At 42.9% G+C, this 12,938-nt stretch overlaps 2 protein-coding genes across 2 annotated transcripts in view; both read right to left on the reverse strand.

Moving 5' to 3' along the window:
• The window catches only part of nsd1a (nuclear receptor binding SET domain protein 1a), a 12,862-nt gene extending 3,025 nt beyond the window's left edge, over window positions 1-9,837 (reverse strand). Inside the window, exons 1-16 of the mRNA XM_020619251.1 lie at window positions 9,506-9,837; window positions 8,244-9,139; window positions 7,717-7,858; window positions 7,397-7,569; window positions 5,466-7,311; window positions 5,252-5,376; window positions 4,792-5,011; window positions 4,590-4,693; window positions 4,417-4,476; window positions 2,893-3,114; window positions 2,702-2,794; window positions 2,488-2,611; window positions 2,169-2,369; window positions 1,164-1,343; window positions 406-562; window positions 102-307 (exon numbers count right to left, since the gene is read on the reverse strand). Of these exons, the coding sequence (XP_020474907.1) occupies window positions 102-307; window positions 406-562; window positions 1,164-1,343; window positions 2,169-2,369; window positions 2,488-2,611; window positions 2,702-2,794; window positions 2,893-3,114; window positions 4,417-4,476; window positions 4,590-4,693; window positions 4,792-5,011; window positions 5,252-5,376; window positions 5,466-7,311; window positions 7,397-7,569; window positions 7,717-7,858; window positions 8,244-9,139; window positions 9,506-9,569 (4,813 nt within the window). The 5' untranslated portion in view covers window positions 9,570-9,837. The remainder of the gene's footprint in view (window positions 1-101; window positions 308-405; window positions 563-1,163; window positions 1,344-2,168; window positions 2,370-2,487; window positions 2,612-2,701; window positions 2,795-2,892; window positions 3,115-4,416; window positions 4,477-4,589; window positions 4,694-4,791; window positions 5,012-5,251; window positions 5,377-5,465; window positions 7,312-7,396; window positions 7,570-7,716; window positions 7,859-8,243; window positions 9,140-9,505) is intronic.
• A 1,233-nt stretch (window positions 9,838-11,070) lies between these two features.
• On the reverse strand, window positions 11,071-12,936 carry LOC109971163 (UPF0461 protein C5orf24 homolog). The gene is made up of 2 exons (XM_020619250.1): window positions 12,868-12,936; window positions 11,071-12,597 (listed from the first exon to the last, which is right to left on the reverse strand). Exon 2 carries the CDS (start codon window positions 12,592-12,594, stop codon window positions 11,926-11,928), a length of 669 nt encoding a protein of 222 aa, XP_020474906.1. The 5' UTR covers window positions 12,595-12,597; window positions 12,868-12,936; the 3' UTR covers window positions 11,071-11,925.
• Between the last annotated feature and the right edge of the window lie 2 nt (window positions 12,937-12,938).

Here is a 12,938-nt window from a genome sequence, read left to right on the forward strand (position 1 = left end):
TAATTAGACTATTACAACCTAAACATGAGAAAAAAAAGATGCATAAGAGTATTTTAAGTTGAGCAGTTGTAAAAATACAGTCAGTGAAATCAAGTGCATACCCTTTTTGTACACAGCGTCTGTACCCTTCCCCATTTTTTCTATGTTGTGAGTGTCACCCTCCATGTACGAGAAGACTCTGGCCTGATACGTCCACACAAAATCTTTGGAGCCAAAGAACTGCACTGGGAACTCTCCCACGTCATGTTTCATCCTCAGGATGTTATTTGGGACGTCTTTGGTCAGACAAACCTCTGCAGGCCACCACCTAGAGAGTTATGTCATGTTTCAGAAACAGAAATATGGGTAACGTAGCTAATGTTTACAACCGCTATGTGTATGTGGAAGGCGGTGTTGTGCCCTTACCTGTAGCGTCCCCATTTGACCCACAGTATGTCTTTTGTTCGAGGCTTCTTCCCAGCTTTACAGTCATTGCAGAACCAACTGCCCTGAGGCATGTCGATATTCAAACATTCCTGATGGAAAGCAGCAGGGCAGGCTTCACAGCACAGCAAACTGCCGCCTATCATATCACAGCAAACACACAACAATGATTAGAGCTCTGATGACTTTTTTTACATTGGAATTTAATTTATAGACAAAATGAATGAAGCTACTTTAGTATATATTGGTCTATAAAATCATCAATACACCCAAAGGTTTTTGATTTACAACAATCTGAGACACACAGAGATAACTAGTAGCTGAATACCAAATTGTACCATCAAAACGGTTGTTAACTGACTCCTATTATCTTTTGTGTACTAATTATTTCAGCGCACCTGTCACAAAGCACACACAATGCAGACAATGGAGAAAGAAATGCACCTGTGGCTATGTGTTACTAATGACAGTGTGTAGAGACAGCATAAAAATGGAAAGTAAAGACGTTTTTATAGATACATTTGTCAAGCAACTGAGAACAAGGTGCAGTGTCCAAAGCAGACACTTTTATGGTTGTTATTAAAATGTGAAACAGTCTGGAAGAAGGTGCAACAGTGTGATCAGAGCCCAGTTATTTAGCAGTGTCACACCTGAATTCATTAACAAGTGTGCGCATGATCATAATAGCTAAACAGTTTCGATGGCAGGTTAAAATGACCATGAAAGAAGACCAGACTCGCCTTCAGAGCAGACAAAGCACCAGCTAACGTTGATGTGTTCATGGTTCTTGCAGCCTTTGCGGGGAGTGAAATGGTTCGGACAGAGAAAACTGTTGTTTGCCAGTACTAAGCTGCCTGCTGCCATGCAGTTGTCATTGGCATGATATGCCACAGGGCAGCGCACGCATCGAGCCAACCGACCTACAATAAAAAAAATTAAAAAAAAAAAACACAGGAGCAAAGACAGCTTAATCCATGCACATCTGTAACATTTAATTGAGGCTTTGTAACCACAACCATACACAGTGCTCCCAGTCCACTGAATGCTTTGTGGAGCTAAATGTGCTTTCACTCCAGTACTGTGTCCCCTTTCACCTTCATTGACACACATTTCCTCAATTTTAAAACATGAGCAGGAGAGATGGTAACAATAAAACAATAATTTAAATGTGCAAATTTTAGATTTACAAAACAAAGCATCTCAGGCTAAGAACTAAAGAATACCAGACATTTTGAAGCTAACATGCTCGCAATCAGTTTGGCATCCATTTTGCAGTGCAGTTTAATCACCACGAGTTTGGCATCCATTTTGCAGTGCAGTTACCGCTACAGGATGGTACTGATGGCGACCAGAAGGCTAATCATACGCTGCGTTTCCACTATCAGAATCTAATGAGCAGTATAACTCAAACTTTCCATAACTATCACCAAACATAGCCTCTGGGGCTGACGCAGACCATACTGCTTTGTTTTTCCACTGTATTTTCTCTCTGTCGGTCTCCGTTTAGAGCAGAGACAAGCTGCACCCCTCTCATACATGCAGTCAACTGTGTGTTAAATGTGGTGCTTGTAAAGCTAATAATGCTTGAGGAGTGAAGAGCAGACATTTAAACAATCACTGGCGACTGCTTTGCATTCCCAGCTTATAAAATCTGGAAACATATGAAACCATGCAGTCATCATAAATAAAATCTATATGCACCCTTTCTAATATGTCATAGCTATCACATTAGAACTGGAGATCACCTTTAGAGCCACAGACATTGAGAGGGTTGGTGATGTGGCAGGACAGACAAACATGCAGAGGGCAGCGGAAGCCTTTGTTATGTGGCTGGGTGGCAGAATAGGCCAATATACAGTCGGTGTGGTAGAACTTCCCACACAATGGTATTATGCAGCGCTTTACCCCATTACCAGACTTCTTACATACAAAGCACATGTGGATACCTGAAAAGAACAGAAATACACATTTTTAAGGATTTCTAAATTGAAAAATATAAGACCACACATTTTCATGATCAGTAACAGACTGCTTTCACAACTGTCAGACAAAAGGTGTACCCACCAGTGTTGCATTCACGACAGAGAAATTTTCCCTTGGGACCTTCCGACAGGCCAATACACTGTGGGTGATAGGCTCCATAACAGTGGCCATCACACACCAGCAGGTCTCCTGTTCTCTCACATACCTGCACAAACACAACCACAAATGCACAATGTGTCAGAGTCATACAAAGCAAAACAAAAACAAAAACATATACTTTGACAGATTATCTCACCTGACAAACATTCTCCTTTAAGGATGTGCTTCCCATTTTTCCTTTTACATCCACTTGGGAAGAGAGGCTGTCATTCAGGCCAACAGGCAACACCTACAGAGATGCAGAAAGAGCTGTTGATACTGAAGCACACTGTTATGCTCACAGACTACAGATTCTTAGTTGTGAGCTAAACAATACAACATGCACACCTCAGGTTTGGGAGTTAGTGTTCCAGTGTGTAGGTTTTCTTTCTCCTCAGTGCTGCAAGCGTCCATCTCCGCCTCCTGCCTGGGGGTCTCAGATCCTTGGGGGCTGGGAGGCCTGTCTGGAGTAAGGCTCCTGAGGGCCTCTATCCCATCTAAGTGCTGGGAGGAAGCAGCTGGTGCAGAGATTGTGCTAGGTTCAGCCTTCTCTTTCTTCTCAGATCCAACCTATCCAATGTGAGATCATAAGGCTGGTTAAATACAGTGGCAAGACACGGAATGCAAACCCTTTGGAATTACCCGTTTTCTGCATCAATGGCACATAAAATGTGATCTGATCTTCATCTTCTTCACAAGCACAGATTAACAAAGTGCCTAAGCTAATAACATATAGTTATAATATTTCATGGTGTGTTCTTCCCTAACAATTCAAATTTGACATCTTTAGTGTTAGGGAGTGCCAAGATGCTCTTTGACAAATTACAGAGAGGAACAGCTTCCTCGGTTGTGATACTTTTTTCCATGCTATCATACACCAGGATTTGCATATGGTAAGACTCACAAACAGACATATTAACTAGCTCTAACGAGTCCTCCAAGCCTTGAGCTATTACCTTGGGGTTATTTTTGAGCATTCTGCATTGTGCCTTTGGAGTCTCTTAGCTGGGCACAAACTTGTAGGGAGAGTGACCACAGACTCATTAGCCCCTTTTACAATGCAGGAGTTTTCCTCCTCACTGTTCTGTGTAAATGGTACAATACCAGTGTCAGGGAGGTCAACGTTGACCCTCGAGAATACTGAAACATGAGGTAGTATTTTTGCTGAGGCGAGTTTACCCCACTTTCTCAATGAATGGGAGAAGCTAGAATGGGCGGTTGGAGGTCCAGGTGAGAGGGAGAGATAATGAGGGAAGTCAGCAGCGTTGGCGTTTTTGAAGTTCAGTGTAAAAAGAGCTTAAATCAAAAAGGCCGCCTTGAAAAAGGGTCAAACCACTGGCAGTTTGCCATTATCTCTGTGTAAAAAGGGCTTCTGAGTAACCCTTTCCAGTGTTTTGCAAATCAAAAGTTCTTGTTGGTAAGTCTTCTAAAATCTGTTTTTTGACCTATGGATCACATCAACAGATGCTTCTTGTGTAAAGTAAAGTCTAAATGGTTGAGTGTTTTTTTATAAGTCAAAGCAGCTTTAAACCACACCTCTGGTCTGATTTCAGTATCGCTAACTCCTGACTCCATTTTGTTTTTGTTGAAGTCATTAGCCTAGGGGTTCTTGTTCCAACCTACACTGTGAATGTTGGAAGGATGCATTCAATATGGGTAAACACAGTACAATGATCTGTGTGTCACAAGGCAAAACAGCTTGCTCATAATTGTAACTCAGATGAATATCTGACTATATTTTACAATAAATTGATACATACCTAAAGATAAGTTCACTTATTTTATCTGACCACTGTATAAATTTAACCTTATATTTTTGGTGGGATGAGGAGAAAGACAGAATTTGCTTTTAGCTTGTGTTTTTTATAGTACCTGAGTTGTCTTGATTAACATCTTCACCTCTGAGGTAACTCCACCGTGTTGCTTTTGCTCCTGGAAAACAAGCAATTAAATGTATATTTTCAGTGCTAGTTCAAAATACTAACTGCAGTTTTTGCTTTTCTCTGACAGTAAGCCAGTACACTGCCATCTCACTCCAAACATACCTTCTTTTTAGTAGGAGAAACGGACACTTCTTCTAGGGTACATTCCAGCACCCTGTGTGACAGCTTCCTTGGCCTCTTTCTTTCAAGGATTAACAACCCTGAGTCTAAAAACAAGAAACACCAGTGTAGGTTACATCATACATCAAGATATTTGATAATGGAATAAACAATATTTGTTAAATCACATGTTACACTAATTTACCAGACTCAGGAGATAGCTTGGCTTCTTCTGCAGACTCTGTGTCAGGGGAGGGCTGTGCTGCGCCTGGAGATACTGATGGTTCTACACGTGAAAGTTCATCCTGAGATGGACTCTGTTCTAACTCTGCCAGAGCTTTGGTGGGTTCTACAGAAGACGAGGCTAAGGGAACAATTCCTGGTGTGGTGCTGAAGTCATGGAGGTCTGACATCTCTGTTGTCTGCTGTGCACACATATGCAAATGAAGCACCATTAGAGTACAGCTTTGAATTAGATACACAGGGTGTGTTCACCTCTGATGGGTGATAACATGATACTAACTACAGAGTAAAATGTTCCAGAGATTTAAAAAAAATATAATAATTTTTTTTTAAATGCAAAAGAGAATTTACATTTCCTAGGTATTAAAAAAAATGCCTTACAAGTCTCCATTTGTATTATAACAAAAAGACTAACTTCTTACCATTTTAGAAGATTCTGATGTGTGTTTCTTTGATTTTTTTTTCGGGGCAAATATTTGTTCATACTCCTCAGCTGACTCCAGGAGTCTTTTAGTTGGTTTCCGGAGACGTTTGTTCTCCAACTGGCCTGTGTAAACATTCATAGTATACGTATCACTTTCTTGCTCATTTGACCATTTGAGTGGACAAAACCAACAGCTGCAGTCTGCGTCTTACCGGTTGTGCTGCTCGTCTCTGACAAGTACGAGTCATTCTCTGCCTGCTTCTCAAAACCCAGATCAAGATCTGCTGATGCTCTTGTGTAAGACCCATTAATCTCAGCACACACCTCGTTCATAACCTCAGCCTTATCCTCAGCGGCCTTCTTGACCACCTGCCAGCGCTTCTTTGGAGCCACCGTGGATTCTGAGTTCTTATTGAGGTAGCTGGCCGAGGTATCAGCAGCATCGGGAGGACCAGACCCAGGATCAGCCAAGTCAGCATGGCCACTGACAAACTCCCTGCCATAAGCAAAGTCAGCTAGGTGTGAAGAGAGGCCAGATATGCTGAGTTTCACTTTGGCAGGTAGTCGTTGTTTTCTGCGCTGCTTGTCTGAGCTCCCCAACTGAGAATGAACAGGAAAGCTTTCACAGTGGTAGCTGTCAGCTCTCATGATAGGTTTAGTCCTGTTCTTGGTTTTCACAGATGTGTTGCGAAGTGCTGTAGATTTCACAGGCTGGTCTTTCTCTGTTTTGATGGTTCTCGTGAAACCATCACAAGAACTCTTCAGTGGGTCAGCTTCTGTAGAAGTAGGGATGACCAGGGGTTCCTCCTTGATTAGGACTGGTGATGGTGGGACAGTCAGGGGTTTACCTTCTTTTTCTCTGGTATCATGAATGTCTTTCAGCAGCATCAGGAAGGTACTGAATTTATAATTGGAGTCAGGATGAAACACAGTCAAATCACAGTCACTGCTGTCCTCCTTTAAAAGAGATTTAAACATTAGTTCCTTGACATCCTGAAAAGCATCCATTGGAGACAGAGATGAGGACGGGGAAGGAGTCAATAGATCCGGGACAACATTTTCAGTCTTGATCTTAACGGGTTGCACAGTGGACACATTTGATTCTACACACTCAGATTTGATCAAGGAGCCATTACAAATTTGTTTCTTATCAGGCTTCCTTACATGCCTTTTTGAGGACCTGTGATTTGTAGATGAATTTCTAGGGGACCCCCAGTCAGGAGACATTGCAGCTTTGATAGTTGCATTAGTAGGTGTATTTTCAAGACAAAAGTCAGTGTGGGCCTTCGCTGAGATTTGGCTTGTGGCCAGTGCATCTTTGACATCTGTGTCTTCCTCTGTTTTCAGAGCTCTCCTCATCACACAACGGCCGGCAGAGAGATTCATAGAGTGCTTTTCAACTGGAGTGTAAGACAGCTCATTAGAGCTGCCCAAACTCGAGTCAGAATGTGGGTCTTTAGAGGTCAGCTTATTTATTGCAATGCTAGAGGACTCAGCAGTCTCTGTACGTTGATTCACTTCTTCAGTAAACGTCGTTTTACCTTTTGTTGGACCCTGTTCTTTTCTGAGCAGTCTGTCTACGCCCTGTACTGGAGACACTGCCGTGCGTTTAGGTCGACGCAGCACTGGAACTGAATCCAGGTCAGCATAAGGGGAATCCTTTGCCTCTTCTTTCAGTGCATGAGTTGTATGAAACTGATCTGCCGTGGTTGTGACAAGAGATGATTCCTTTGACCCAGCAACTATATGGCCAAATATGTCTGACAAGCATTTCTTTTTCTTCTTACAAGCTTTCCTCTTATTGTACAGAATTGTAGAGTTTTTGTTGAGATGCTGCTCATTTTCATTAGGGGCCATTTTAGGTGATGGAGTTCGACCAGGGTCCACGGAGGGAGGGGGGGCCTCCTGTGGCTTTTCAGTAGGAAGTGGGCTGGGTACTCGCTCCTCTTCACTGTTGGATACTGAAAGGACACCTTCAGCGTTCCTTTGCCGAGCAGGGAGCAGATACTCGGCTTCTGCCACACTGAATTTCCATGCAGTTAGCAAACGTTTGGGTATCTGCCAAGAAAAGAATTAACGCTCAAAATACTGTTCACAGTAATTTTATCTAAGATTTTTTTTTCAATCTATTTCATAACCTTACCATATACTTGTAGTCCTTCTCCTTCTGCTTCCCTCTCCGTCTAATCACAGGTAGGGCTTCAAACTGACTGCCTCCTTCAAAAGGAAGAATGACATTCCCAGGAACCCAGGCACGTTCTACAACCTCCCCGATCGTTTCCAGAAAATACATCCGACAAGGACGGGAACTGGGAACTGGAATAAAAAAATAAAATAAAATAAACTTGCCAACTCATTAAGTAACTTCGACACACCCAGTGGAATTCAATTAATCCATCTGGTAAAGGTCAAATTGCAGGAAACCATTAGATTTTTAAAATCCATATGCAAATCAAACCTTACCTTTCATCTTAGTGTGGGTCTCTTGGTCTGGACCGCAGGTGACCTGGCACGGCCACCAGGGACGTCTGTTGAACTTTGCCCACACCAAGTCACCTTCTACAAACTTCACTGCAGGGAGAGGCTTTTTCTTTGGGCTGTTGGACTAACCAGGACAATGAAAAAAACTTTATATTATAGATACTTAATATATAAAGCAGAACACTGTGGTACTATATATAATTTAGTGAGTATCAAATCAAAATTCCTGTCATGATTGAGCTTATATTCTAAATAACAGATTTAGAGACAAGATCCTCTTTTGTATAATTCACGTTTACATCGCAATACAACATTAACACTGTTAAAACCCTTTAGTGTACATTTCTAAAAGACTGATAAAATATTCATTAGAGTGTTCCTGCTACAGCTGGTAGCTGTGCAGATACAATAAATATATACCTCACTATCAGCTGGCAGTCCTTCTGACTTTCTCCATAGAAATACATAACCAAGGTAAATAAAGTAAGTCACCACTGTTTCAGACTCACATTAGAGTTGGTGCCAGCAGGTGAAATAAGTCTGGGGTCAACAGGAGAGGTAAGTTCACGATCACTGTCGGATTCCTCGCCTAAGCTCCACCCATCTCTCATAGTGAATTCTGGCAGTGCACTGGGGCTTAGTGTAGGGTTGAGTTCAGATATAGTTTTGGACATCAGATTAAAGATAGTAGGTTTATATCCTCTTTTATCCACCCCTGAATTGCATGTGGTCTTACTATCAGTCACAGTTCGGTCCTGACTAAATTTTGGGGAGTGGTGAAAGTGTGTCAGGTCCCCACTGCTGTCATGGTCATGCTCCTCCTCCTCCTCCTCCTCCTCCTCCTCCTCTTCCCCCCCCACCTTAATGTCACTGCTGTCAAACAGCTTGGACTCAAAATGCAGGTAGCCATTTGAGATGGGAGAGCACCGCTCCAAGCTATCAGAACTGAGAGGTGAGAAGCCATTTCTGTTCACGTCCTCCAAAGTCTCAAAAGGCTCCATGTCATCATTGCCTGGAGAAGGAGGCAGCTGGACTGAGGGTGCTTCAAACTCATCATCATCACTGATTGGGCTTGCACAGTGAAAATGGTTCCTTGGATGGAGATCCCTCTCTAGGTCAGGCCTGCTGACTACACTGGTGAGGTCCTGCAGCCTCCTCAGAGGGCTGTAGCAGTGAGATCGGTCTGGCTGATTGTACCCCAGTACAGCTGGCTGTTTGAGGCTGGAGGATGGTAGTTGCAGGGCTGATGGTTGGTCTGACCCACACTTTACAATACCATATTGGTTTCCATAGGAAGTACTCACTAGGCCATTGCAGGGCCTCAGCTCTGGCTGGCCTGAACCAAACACCGAGCTTACCCTAACAGTCGGTCTGTATGACTGATTCATGTTGTCATGGCTATATCCTGTCAATTAAAACAGAAACAGACAAGGGAAAATCAGCCATTTAAGTTATTCATTAACCATATTTATTAGGTGCTTTTAAGAATAGTATACTCTACTGGACATTACAATAAAACATGCCGAGAAACACTGAGCAGCAATCATAGACTGTCCGGTAGAAAGCTATAAAGGAGCATAGCAGCAACGGACTGTGAACACACACTAACACGCATGGCCTCCATACTACAGGCAGGTCGGACGGAACAAGACAAAACACAGCCGCTCACCCGATCCATTCACACATTTCATACACAGACCATTATTTAAACATCTACATCAGAAAACAACACCACCTTGTCTGAAGGCTGTGAGTCATGGCGATCGCTTACCAGTCCAGTCTCTGGAAGAGCGCCGAGGTGGTGACACTGAGCCATCACAGAAACACAGCGACATAGGAAGCTAGTATTAACTCACAAAAAAGGGCTGATCGGCACTACGTTGACTATCAACACGCGGAAAAACGTGAAAAACTCACCATTTGGACGTCGGTCACCGTGAAACCAACAGCAAATGTTTGATAATGTAGCACGAAGCGAGTGTTTTTCTCGGTTTGTGAAAGCGGATCTGCACAATCCCAGCTGCAGCGGCACTAGTAGTAGGCCAAGCTCTCATTCTCTGCACTTCATCGCCTCATCAGCGGCGGCCTTCTAAAAACTGTCACCTTTAAATACAAAATAACAAGGAAATCTCCTTTACGCTGTAACATCATACAGCCCCGAAAGTCAGTGTGCCATAACCGGTCCATTAACGGCTACAGCGGCTTATTTACTACATTATTTTTGCCTGCTGTCGAAGTGCCCCTGGTTATGTTAAAACAAGCCCTGGCTGCCTGTGTTGGTGAGCAGCAACCAATCGGCACTGCTACCCAACCCCCCGTCTGCAGAGGGCCGTGACACTCACCCTCCTCGCACGCGCACACGCACACTTACAAGCACCCACGCACACACACACAAAACACGCACATGCACATCCAGGTGAAGTTTGTAATAGTCACTATAATAACAGATATATGACCGAATAATTACCCATAAATTAATGGCCTGTTATAACAATTTGGTCCATTTCAGCGCGTCTGCTTCCGAGTGTAACTCTACTGCCCGGTGCAGACCTCTTTAACTACACCTGTGTAGTGGCAGGGTGAGCGAGAAAACAAAATGATTGCAATGCGCAAACGGCACACGGCCTCTCTGGTCAAATCAAGCAGCGTGCGCCATGTTGCCTTTCCCCAGAGTTCTCTGACATGAGGCCGCTAGGCGCTCAGGAAAAGAAGATGAAGACTGTGGCTGTTAGCGCGCATACAACCGGGTTTTGCTCCGATTAAAAACACCAATGGTCGTCTTCCAGCTTTCCCTCACATATCACTAATGAGAATTTGGTGCGCGTATTGTAGAACAAACTGACAATTATCCATAAACGCGCTAAGTTGGAGTGCACAATGGACTCGCTGCAGTGGGCCAGTCCTTGAAGATCAAACAAAGACAACCCAGTTACGTGACAACAGAAGAGCCTACCTCTCTGTTCAGAGCTTTTTAGTTCACTATACAGTGCTGTCAGGATTGTTGGCTCGGATCTCTGGTGATTAATTTCCCTAACGTTTTCTGTGAATGATCAGCACAAATTCGAGACGTAATTTATTCACTCACACCATTGAATCAAGTGCCTAGCGTTTACATTAAAACAGCGCCCCTTAATCTTTTTTAACCAGTGCTGCTTTCACACAGTGTGGAGACACGTCGATCATTTAAGAACATAAATGTCAATACGCCGTAATTTAACTGATCAGAGGGTAAATAGAGGTATTACTACAAGGTGATTATTGTCTGTGGACACCAGCCCCCTGGTGTCCACAGGGGCGATTACATGCTGTTGATTTGGCAGAAGATATAGGAAAGGACCATTTCTTTCTTTTTATTATGGTTTCACATACAGAACAATAGCATTTATTACACATTCCTACAGCAATCTTTTCAGTCTAACGATGTCCTTTTGTCCCTACTGAACACCACACCAGCATACTGTATGGGCTATGCAAATGTGGTAATACTTATAAAGTGAGTGTGGGGAACAAACAGGAAATGCAACAATGCAAAACTCCATCCACAGTCTGCAAAATAATAAATAGTGTTCAGATTGGTATTATGCAATTACTTATACCAGTTAAATGGATTAAATTAAACAAATTAAAGATGTACAGGCTAGTAGTGTTCCCATTTTAGACATGAAGCAGGATTATACAAGAAAATAAAACACACTGAACTGTACAACACAGAAAGGACAACTTCACATCTACATATTTATGCTCAGGAAAAAGCTGACTTGATTGGCTGTTTGTATTCAAATGCATTTTTATATATAAATGTAGAAAATGTCACAAGATCCTGGCTATAGAAAAGTGAAATATTAGACCAGACTAAGAGAACATGTCACAACTCAAGCAAACAAAACGTCAGAGGGGAAAAAGTACACTCTCTAGAGAGAGTTTAACTACAAACTGATAAATACATGTTTGCCTATATGAGTGTGATTTATTTATATGCATGCACTGAATGCCATACTGCAATAACATACTTCTGATTCAGTCATTTATTGAGGATGAAGATATCATCAAACACTGCAGCAAATACTCTGAATATTTCTAAATGCTAAAAAAAAAAAAAAAAGTTATTTCCATCCACATAAGGATATCTCTTGCTTATCTCTTGCTCATGCACTCAAATGTTTGTCAAGCACTAGAGAGAAAGCTGCAGAACTATTGGCTGGTGTCATCCACTTTGCCACTGGGCTCACAGAGGTCTCTTTTCTCCATCACGGTGTATGGAAAAGGTGGAACATCACAGGTGGTGAAGTCCAGTTTCTTGGGAACACTGCAGTTGCTAAAGTCAAGTTTCTTCGCACTGTCACAACCGAACTCCAGCTTCTTGAGCCGGGCTAGACTCTTGATGCTGCCTGGAGGCCTGCCAGGGCTGACCTTATATCCTGCTGCTTTAGTGGTACCAAGAGGCCTCCCCGGGCTGGTTTTGAACCCTGCCGCTCTAGTTGTTCCAAGTGGACGTCCAGTGCTTGTACGGTATCCAGCTGACTTTGTGGTTCCTGATGGCCTACCTCTCCGCCCCGACTTTACTGTGCCCTTCTTCTTTTTTGAGCCATCTGACCCTGCACACTCAGTGCTCCTGATTTTCACTGTCTGAGTCTGGAAGTCATTCTGGGTGTCTTGCATTTGACATGACGTGGCTTTGTGCATGCCCTGTGGCAAAGGAGCTAGGCCAGCTAGAGACAACTGTAAACCAGGGTTTGTTGGAGATGGGTAGAATTTGTTGGATTGTGTGCTACATAAGTCAAAGTGGCTGGCTGGATGACACTCCTCTGTCAGTCCACTCATACAATAGTCACTGCTGCTGCTGGTTACTTGATGCATCATTTTCTGTTGGAGTGCAGAGAAACAAATATTAGGCAGAAAATCTGCAAATGTGCATGTGCACCCAGACACACACCAAAAGGAGCATTTTCAATTGCCTACTTGTGGTGGAGCAAACTGGCCTTTTAGCGTTGAAACACAAAACTTGACAAAAAAAAAAAAGCAAACTAAAGTTACAATGTGCACATTACAACACGCACAAAATAAATGTAAATGCGAATCCTTGAAAATGCTAAACTATTTCAGGAACGTAAGATGAACTGTTCGTAACGTTACCTCATTTGTTTGTGGATGCTGGAACGGAAAAGGTTCATTTGGAATCGCACATATTTTGCTTTACTGGCATG

Source organism: Monopterus albus, unplaced genomic scaffold, assembly GCF_001952655.1.
Source record: "Monopterus albus unplaced genomic scaffold, M_albus_1.0 scaffold217.1, whole genome shotgun sequence".
NCBI classification, from domain to species: domain Eukaryota; kingdom Metazoa; phylum Chordata; class Actinopteri; order Synbranchiformes; family Synbranchidae; genus Monopterus; species Monopterus albus.